This window comes from Aegilops tauschii, chromosome 2 (assembly GCF_002575655.3).
Source record: "Aegilops tauschii subsp. strangulata cultivar AL8/78 chromosome 2, Aet v6.0, whole genome shotgun sequence".
Classification (NCBI taxonomy): Eukaryota; Viridiplantae; Streptophyta; class Magnoliopsida; order Poales; family Poaceae; genus Aegilops; species Aegilops tauschii.
Window position 1 is genome coordinate 347,765,815 of NC_053036.3, and position 9,703 is coordinate 347,775,517.

Sequence of the window (9,703 nt, forward strand, 5' to 3'; positions counted from 1 at the left end):
TAAAAATTTCTTGAATTAAAAAATTTAATGAAATTAAACAAAATATCACCAATTAAACAAATGTTCATGAATGGAAAAATATCCTAAAAATTAAAAAACTGTTTGTGACTTGCAAAATAGTTTATTCATTCATAAAATGTTCGCTGATTCAAAAAAATTATCATGCATTTCAAAATATGTTTGTTAAATCAAAACAATGTTCGTGAATTTCAAAAATTATTCCACCAATTTCCAAAAAATTGTTCGGCGATTCAAGAAAATTGTTTAAAACAATATACGCAATTCCAAAAAAATGTTTGCAAATAGTATAAAATGTTCATGAATTCAAACAATGTTCTTGATTTTAGAAAATGTTTGAAAATTTATAAAAGTGTTCACGAGTTTGAAAAATGTTCATGATTTCAAATATGTGCACGAATTTTAATTTTTTTTCATGATTTCACAAAAATGAGAGTGATTGTGAAAATGGGCTGAATTCAAGGCCCAGGTTAAATTAGGTACTATTCGCGGCATGATTTATCTTCTTTGTTTCTAACTATGTTCGTTGAATTTGAATCTAAAGTTTTATAGTACTATGGTAGATATGTGTCATACTTACACTCCCAAATGTTTATAAAAATGAGATACGGAGATCGGTGCACCGGTAGCATCAAATTCACCGTTGCACCAGATATTCCCGCCTTTGCTGGTGGTGGTGGGCGCTGAGAAGGTTGGCGCAGCCATAACTGCACGATCCTCGAGCAGCTAACGACCGCGCGACCTGTAGCGACACAGACGGCGCGGCCCACGACACACTACGCGCCCAACGGCGCATATGCATCTCGATCGACATTGTCCCCGGCCGACCACACACGCCGACCCAGAAGTACCTGGGTAATTTTTTCAATATTGTCGAGAGGCTAGCTGGGGTGGATGGACTAGCGGATCGGCGCGAAACACCACGATCCAAACGTGAACGCCATGGCTAAACTAAAGTGGAGAAAAACGAGACTACCGCGTGGCATAGTCAAGCAAGGGACAATTACAATGTCAGAGAGAGAGAGAGAGAGAGAGAGAGAGAGAGAGAAGAAAAAAGGGCATAAGCTCTTGTCAGGAGATGCAACGGGTACAGCTTGCAGCATTATGCTCATTGGTAAAAGATTGAGAAGGGCATCGCCCTGGCTCTTGTAATGTAGAGCGCCGCTGTCCATCGTAATATACAAGGGAGAATAATAGTACACTTGAAGAATCTGCAATGACAACGCCACACACGGACGGTCGGTCGGTGAAGAGAAACGCGTCCTTGGCCCTCTGATCTGATGCTTACAAGGTGTACAACATACTACTGCCACTAACCCTTTCCTCCCAAGGGAGAGATAAACGGTGACGGCGTCATCAGATGTTGCATCTGTCGTATCCGGAGAACCACGAGTTGAGGTCAGTGCTCTTGGTGACCTCCAGTGATCCCTGCTGGTGTATGGCGTCCAACTCCCCCCTCCATTGCTGATCATCGCCAGGGCTACCACCAACCGAGTCATATCTGGGTGCAGAGTCGAGATTGCTGGATGCGGCAGGCAGAGGTGTAGCATCGTTGTGCTTGGAGTACTCTGTCAGGCGTTGATTTAGCGCGACGATTTCATGGTCGTAGTTCTTCTTTAAGTTGTCTATCTCCTGATATGCTTTCTCCGTCTCCTGCTCTGCCAACAAGGCTCGGTTCTGCAACACACACACATTGTTTTACGACAACTGAAAAATGTACTGTCAATAAACTATATAATATTCTCCGCCAAAGGAAACTATAGAATACATACAGCACACTAGCAAACTCAACGACCATGTAACCATCAGCCCAGTTAAACCGCTGTATTAGCACTTTCAATGTGTGTTTTCATTCCCCCGCAAAAAAAAAATGTGTGTTTTCATCCATAGGTTTGGTGGCATTCCAAATTCCTGATTTCGTGAACTATATTATAAATCTGCAGCTATCTAGATCTAGTACATTCCATGCATCCTGCTGTTATGTCTAACGAAATGGTCCATCAACAACAGAAATGGTGTAACTTTCAAAAACAACAGAAATGGTGTAAGATCTGAGCAACCCAGGAAATTCATACCTGGGCAACTGTTGTCGCTTCCTCGGCCTCCTTCAGTCGTACCAGCAATTCACCAGCAGCTTGAACAGCCTCAGCTGTATCCTTCCGCTGGTCGTGAAGGCTTTTATTTTCTGCTCTCAGAAAAGAGATTTCGGCACCAAGGGAGTTGAGGAACCGTAGTTCGACTCCTTTGACACCAGCTTTTGCAGCCCTCATCTTCACATCTTCAACCCCATCAAGGATCTTTCTATGCATTGCATGCAAACCAATATGCCTCTCTTCAAGGTCAGCATATTGTTCCAAGATTCTAGTATATCCCTGCATCGCTGTTTGCAATGCTTCCTTCGATTCCTCTGAGCATTTTTTCTCTGACTCCAATTCCGACCGCAACCTTCCAACAAGAGATTTGTTTGCTTCAAGGTCAGCCCTGAGCTCGTCCATGAGAGCAATCCATTTACTCTCAGCTTCAGCATAATCAGCAGCTTCCGGAATGTTAGTATCACCATCATCATCTTTTGTCCCAGGCGAAGGATTAGCACTCTGCTGCGATTGCAGTGGAGGCCACAGCCTGCGAAGCGATGCAGAAGATGAAAGCATATAATGCAACTGACTCTTCAGATGATGTATCTCTTCCTGTAAAACCTCTTTCTCATCCATGTAATTCCTGCACAAGTCCAATTCCCGCTGGAGTGCCTTCACCTCAATTTCAGCACGTAGGACTTCAGGGTGGTTGTCATATTTCTTTTGGAGGATCTGCACATGTCGGATCAAGGATATTAGCTCGCAAGTAATAAGAATAAAAAGAAAGTATTGTCTATTTATATAGTACAAGAACTATAGATTTCAGACAACCTTGTGCTCATTCATAAGAGAGAGATACTCCTCATGTATAAATTCATCAGTCGGTAAAGTTCCATCCATCAAACTTTCAAGCCTAGCAATCTTGCCTTCCATTGTTTGTGCAATTACAGCATTGCATTCTCGCTCATGCTTGTACTGTTGCACCTAGAATATCAGAATGGTCAGGGGGGCCAGAAAATAGTTTCTTGTTTCTGAGGAGAGAAGAAAAACACTCACCAAACGATTTAGCTGTTGAATTTCTACAGCTTGCTTCGCGCACTGTTCATCACGTGCCATTTCTCGCCTGATTGATCCAGCCAGGACCTTCTCCACAGCCTATACAGACATAATTTAAAAATAAAGCTGCAGCTAGTTTAACCAACTGGTGAACTTACTTTTGTGTGAACTTACTTTGAGAATCTGCTGCTGCTTTAGGCCATCAGATGGTACTGCTCCATCAGCTGGTACCAATTGCAGATCTCTGCAAGCATCAGGATCCTTGCTCTCATTTGAAGAAATCTCAACTACACAAGAAGGAACTAGAGCCAGAGTGTTATCTCTTGCTTGAGATTCTTCAGGATCAGTCTGAGTCGAGACATCAACCTTGCAAGGCAGAACATCCCTAATTCTAGCATTTAACCCAACTGAGGCTCTCCTCCATGCACCGTTGTTTTGGTGACTTTCAATGACTTGAAGTCCTCTCTGTATACTGGCAGCGAGATTTAAGTTGCATCTGTCTTCTCCAAGTTTATTAGCATCAGAACAAGACCTTTTGGTAGGCATCAAAATTTTATCTCCATCAAACGCATCAACATGTGAAAGACCAGCATTTGTCACCTCTGAAGCTGGGAGCCTTTTGAAACCAATATCTCCAGCAAGGGCTATTACCATATCATGATTACTGGGCTTCTCAACATCATTCTCATCTATCTCCATCTCTTCATCGCTGTCTTCTTTGATAGCCTGGAATGTCGTAGGACGATTCAAGCTCATTTTTAGCAGGTGCAAACTGCGCCTAGCATTCCAACCAGTAGAAAAGCTGCCATTGCCTCCTTCAGAGCCTCCATTAGATTTCATTCTGTGGAGTTCATCCTGCAACAAAACATTAGCGGTGAAACTTGAGTCAAAGAGAAAAACATTATGGAGAAATTTTGCTTTCAATATTAACGCAGTAGAACCTTCAGGTGCCTGATCTGCTCATGCAGTGCATTGACATCGTCCTCTTTTTGTTCATTAACAACTGCATTGTTTTTTATAGCTTTAGCGCGTTGAGCAAACCTTAGAGTGCTTAAGGTTTCATTCTTACATCTGTATAGGAACACAGAAAGTATGGTGAGGAATCAACATCAGAATAGCACAAAAAGAAGACTTCTGGTTCAACTTGGGTAATACCTTTCTGACGGCGAAACAGCACAAATCATTGCAAGCATTGCATTACCACCCAGGGATTCTTGTAATAGAAATGTCAACTTTGAATCGCGATATGGAACGTGCCTTTGTTTTCCAGATTGTGAAATTTCTGCTAGTATATTAATCAAGTTTCTGCAGTGACGAAAAACATATTGATCAGAACCTCAATTCCACATCTATTAGCACATCATGACAAAATGTGCAAGGTGATTCTTTTGGTACAGTGATTAATCAGATCTATTGTTAGAGTACGTAATGGGCCTAATGGGCCTGGGCTGGCGGTATAGCCCGTTAGTCTTAGGGTTAATTAGAGATAAGGGTCGCTTGCTTAGGGGAGTCAAGTAAACCTCTCTATATAAGGGGAGGAGATGTATCAATCTAATCAAGCAAGAATTAAGAAGGAAATCCCTTCCCTCTTGCGGGCATGGTGTCACCGACAGGAGCGCACCGCGTAGCACCACTGCATTCCGCCGCTGGCCGCCGCGAGGGCGCCTCTGCTGGTCGCTCTTGCGACCACTTCCAGGTGGCCATACACATGCACTCCTTTTGTCCAGATGGTGTCCATGGGAACCAAGTGGCTGTACACGTGCACGTCCGACGTGCGGATGGTGTCCACTTTATGTTCAGGGGTCCAAAATAAAGCGTCCCAGTCCATTTCAAGTTGAGAGTAATAAAACAAGCCGAGATGTAAAAGGCTTGTTTTTAGGTGTTAGGTTTGTGTTGCGTCGAGTCATGGTTATAAGTTGGTTAGGTTGCAGCTCGAGGACAAGTTGCATGTCCAGGTGGGGTGTAGTGTTAGAGTATGTAATGGGCCTAATGGGCCTGGGCTGGCGGTATAGCCCGTTAGTCTTAGGGTTAATTAGAGATAAGGGTCGCTTGCTTAGGGGTCAAGTAAGCCTTGCTGGGGAGTCAAGTAAACCTCTCTATATAAGGGGAGGAGATGTATCAATCTAATCAAGCAAGAATTAAGAAGGAAATCCCTTCCCTCTTGCCCGGCCGTGGGCAAAAAGGCCCCCGGCCGGCCCTCTCGCGCCCTCCTTCTAGCAGCCACATAACATCTATCTACTCTGCTAAAGTACACCAAGTAGTCCAAGTCTAGCCAAAAAAAAGGTCCCACAAATACACCAACATAGATTATGCCAAGAACAAGCAACTAGCGAAGACCTGACATAAATTCTTTAACTTCGCTATTAAAATAAACAGAAGCTTACCCAAGCGCTGAAAGTGACCGATTTATATTTCCTGCTTCTTTTAGGCGATCCCCAGCTGCATGGGTTAGCTTTTGCCGCTCAGATCCAGCAAGATCTACTAAATTTATCCTGCTTACTCTAATGCTGTTTGAGCCATCTTCAAGATTCTATAGAACAATAACAAACCATTAATGAATTAACAGATGTATCTAAACTGAAACTAGCAATGATTGAAGACAATAATTATTGGGAATTAGTTTGTGGATAACCATTTTACATTCTAGTTCTAAATAAGTTGGTCCATCACCACCTCATTACTCTTATGTTTGTACCAGAACTGAGACCTCCATTTACACATTTTGTAAAACTTTACATCTTGCATTATGCAAACAGCAGCAACCAGCAGGCACCAAAAGGGGGAAAAGAAATGCCAAAGGAAGCAGCTGTGATATAGTGTGTCCCAAGATAATTGATCCTATTCATAAAATAGAACAGAATGCAAGCTTGAGCAGAATGATTTCTTTTTCCCCACCTTTTAGAGCTATGCCTTAAGGAACCTTTCAGTATTCCATATGTGAAACATCAGAAGGAACTTCTAAAACCTAAAGGAGGTCCAGTAATATATGTCAAGGTATATGCAAACATTGGCGAAAGTGCAATGTGCCTTCAACCTATCATGGAGCACACAGGCCTCACCATTTGGTGCATACATTTGCTGAAATGGAATAAACAACATCTAGACCAGGACATAGCTGAGCAGCAAACGCGGAAACAGAACAATTTATACTTATAGAAGCACCACAAGTGAAGCTAAGAGCATCACCATCGAATAGACACGAACACTTACTGCAGGTAAAATAATTGCACCCCACAGGTATGATTACTGAAAATATAATGTAATAAGCCCAAATTCAACGACTATCTTCGTTTCAGATTTTCACAGATTTAAAGACACAATCAGAACATCAAAAAAGTCAGGAATATTTACTGCGGGTTAAATAATTGCATCTCACAGGTATGACCAATGAAACAATAATGTAACACAAGGCCCGCTTCAACAACTACCTTTGATTCAGATTTGATGACACATGTAAAAACACAATGAGAGCGTGAACTATCTGCATTCGCACTTGTTGACCCTGTTCTCCGGTTCGCCAATCCCTGCACAAAGTTCAAAATTAAACTAAGGCATATGATGATGTATATGCATGGGTTACTGGAAAATATAAATCTGATGAAATAGGCGTCCAACTACTGTGATCAGATTTGCAGCAACAAGAGAGTGCATCATCTGTAAATGAAATATTTGCAAGAAAAATATCTTCCAACAGAGTAATAAGCCTCTCCGGTCTTCACTATTCACATCAAAGGAATTTGAGAACAGGCAAAAAGCATTTGCACATACTTTCATTATGAGGAGAAGAACAATAGATACAAGAGTTTGGACCAGGACAATTAGCGCTCAACAATTCCACACATAGACAACAAAGGACCAACATCTGACACAGATCTAAGTCCTACTACTCACAGTGACTCACTCAACAGCCCCAACTTTGGGTGGAACCATGATAGGCATGCCTCCAGCACGGAATAAACTATCCGCGTAATTGACACAGAAAGCATATCACCAGATGCAAGATTAGGACAAATAAATGTAAGATGTAATATATTAAGGAAACACAGTTTAAGCAGTTTAGCTCGGAATGCTGGTAAAACTACAATGAGGTTCAAAATCATATTTGAGAGTTTTAAGTACCCGACAGCTCCTTTTGAAATTATGGTCAGATACTGATCACCACAAATTTATGAGAGCAAATGCATATCAGGAAGTAAGTAGTTATCAATATCGTGATGCACACGCACCTTCACCAATAGCTGAGTTACATCTTTCATAGTGAAAACGAACTCCTTTGTCAACGATTCAACATAAACACAAGCAGTTTTAACATCCTCTCTTATCTGCCAATGAATAGGTCGTATTAGTAAAGAAAGTGAAAAAATGCTACCATATTTCACAATTTGTTTTCACCTGAAGATTTTTTTGCATGGGATCTAGCAAATCAGTTATCTGTTCGTTGTAGATCTGCACATATTAATCAACATGGATCAGATTTTCTATCGCCCACAAAAATAACTACAAATATGTTATAGGTACTAAGCATAGAAATTGCCTCGAGAAAAGAGCAGGTGCAATTGTAAATTAGTTCTTTGTCTTTGTGTTTCCCTTGTTCCTGCAGATGTAAGAGCAAGTTAAGCTTCAAGTAGGAAAACTTTGAAACATAAAAAACAGCTAGGAAACCCGTTGAGTTACTTCTTTAATCCGGGAGAATAACTGCTCAAAAACACGGGGTGTCAGTCCCCTCTCGCAGCCCATCGAGTCTCCTGAAATTGCAGAGAGAGGTCCCCACATTGTGTATGTCTTTCCACTCCCAGTCTTTCCATGATCAAATGAAAATGAGAGCTTACTCAGCATGTTCCGAATAGCTAGTTATAAGTAGATTTATAAATGTTAAACTTATGTAAAAGTCACCTGGCCATAGGCAAATATCGAGCTGTTGAACCCTGACAAGCAATTCTCGACGAGCGGTTGCCCAACAAGCTTGAATAGATCTTCCTATGAATTCCAGGAAAAAAAACTTCAGGCCACCAAACAACAATGTTGTAATCAAACCATTAACTAGGAAAACAACACAGTAACTTAACCAGTAATAATTATGATCTCCCAAGCAAAAATTCCAGAAAAGTACACAAACTAAATTTGACAAAGCACCCCATCAAAAAAACCTTACACAATTGTAACTTCATACGGAAAGCACGACATGTGGAAACTATTTAATGCGGTAAAGTAAGCATAGCATAGTAATTTCCACTAGAACCACACCGAGACCCTGACCATCAATGTGCTGGCTAAATCACGCTAAAGACATTCTAAAACCGCCAAATAACAAAAAAAAAATTTCAGCTCATACTCACCAACGAAATGACCAAACCAATTACATCATTGTGAGTACTATCAACTATCTAAAATCTCACTGTTACTCATAAGCATCGCAGGGCAGGAAATGGAACCCTTTTCCAGTACAACCCCAGAGTATAGCACATGTTCGCATAAGAGTCAGAGCTAATATGTAACCGCGAATGTGCTCAACCCACTGAAAACCACCAAAAATTTAGCTAACCCCTCATCTAAAAGAGCCCACAAAATCTTCCCAAGGCAGAAGGCAACGCCTCTAAGCCCCAGATTTCACCCCCAACCTCACCTGCGTGGAGGCTGCATCGGCGACCGCGTCGAACGTGAAGTCCTGCCCCTGGATCGCGACAGAGTTGGTCGCCATCTTGCGAACGCACGCGTCGGGGCCCCGCCCATCCTCCCCAGCCTCTTCACCCTCCACCGAGCACGGGGGGCGTATCCTGACCACCACCTGTCACCAAACCACGCGAAACCCCGGCGTTAAACCAGATCTAGCGCCCCGCCAAATCCCGACAGCCCGAAAACCCTAGAGCGTACCTGGACCCCGGAGTCGGACGCGGCAGCGGCCTCCGGCGGCGGGCCCACGGCGGCCCTCGCGGGGGAGACGTCGAGCTTCCGCTTGAGAGGGTTCGACGACGGGGGTCGCGGCGGGAGGCTCCGGTTCCGTGTGAGGAGCGGCTTGGCGGCGGAGGAAGGGGAGCGGTAGGGGGAGGCGTGGTCCCCGGAGTGGGGATGGTGCGCCGGGGTGGAAGGATCGACGTTCTCCTTGGGCGTGCGGCGGCGCGGCGGGGTCTCGCCGCCGGAGAAAGGGGGAGGCGGCGTGGTGGGGTGGCGCGCCTGCCTGGAGAAGAGCGACCTCATGGTTGCAGCGCAGACAGAGGGTGGGGTGGGGGGGACAGGGGGAGGAGACGTTGGGGATGAGAGAGGGTGGAGGGGGGAGATTTGAAATTTTTTGAAGGGAAGACGAGAGGGAAGGAAGGAAGGAACAATGGATGATGCGATGGGTCCGATGGGATCTCGCCTTGGGCGCTGCGTGAGCGAGGTGGGGACGGTCAACTCGACCGGGTGAAGCATCGGACGCCACGTGTGGGGCCCTGTGGCATGGCTGTCGACCAGTTTTTGAATCTTTCATGTGGGGCACATTCGAAACTCTCATCTGGTACTATAAGAGCACCTCTAGCAAATCGGCCGAAATCACTGTTCTGATCTTGTCAGAGTTT

General features: G+C 43.8%; 1 protein-coding gene across 2 annotated transcripts; it reads right to left on the reverse strand.

The window, feature by feature from the left end:
* Positions 1–1,106: 1,106 nt before the first annotated feature.
* On the reverse strand, positions 1,107–9,472 carry LOC109747545 (kinesin-like protein KIN-12A). Of its 2 annotated transcripts, none has more exons than XM_020306585.4 (16): positions 9,021–9,472; positions 8,773–8,934; positions 8,043–8,126; positions 7,824–7,946; positions 7,684–7,743; positions 7,542–7,595; positions 7,376–7,471; positions 6,578–6,673; positions 5,534–5,679; positions 4,305–4,454; positions 4,091–4,220; positions 3,324–4,004; positions 3,150–3,248; positions 2,925–3,077; positions 2,094–2,825; positions 1,107–1,695 (listed from the first exon to the last, which is right to left on the reverse strand). In XM_020306585.4, the coding sequence occupies exons 1-16, from the start codon at positions 9,342–9,344 to the stop codon at positions 1,375–1,377; spliced, it is 3,411 nt and encodes a 1,136-aa protein (XP_020162174.1). In that variant the 5' UTR covers positions 9,345–9,472; the 3' UTR covers positions 1,107–1,374. The 2 variants fall into 2 exon arrangements, with proteins under 2 accessions (XP_020162174.1, XP_020162175.1); XM_020306586.4 differs by having other exon boundaries at positions 2,925–3,068; positions 9,021–9,464.
* Positions 9,473–9,703: the final 231 nt, after the last annotated feature.

What these genes read in the sequence shown, in the direction of transcription:
- LOC109747545 (XM_020306585.4), bottom strand. Translation starts at nt 9,344, where the DNA reads ATGAGGTCGCTCTTCTCCAGGCAGGCGCGCCACCCCACCACGCCGCCT. An exon ending in AGCAGCAGCAGATTCTCAAA is followed by an intron (nt 3,249 to 3,323) that starts GTAAGTTCACAC and finishes ATGTCTGTATAG; the next exon opens with GCTGTGGAGAAGGTCCTGGC. An exon ending in CTCTTATGAATGAGCACAAG is followed by an intron (nt 2,826 to 2,924) that starts GTTGTCTGAAAT and finishes CGACATGTGCAG; the next exon opens with ATCCTCCAAAAGAAATATGA.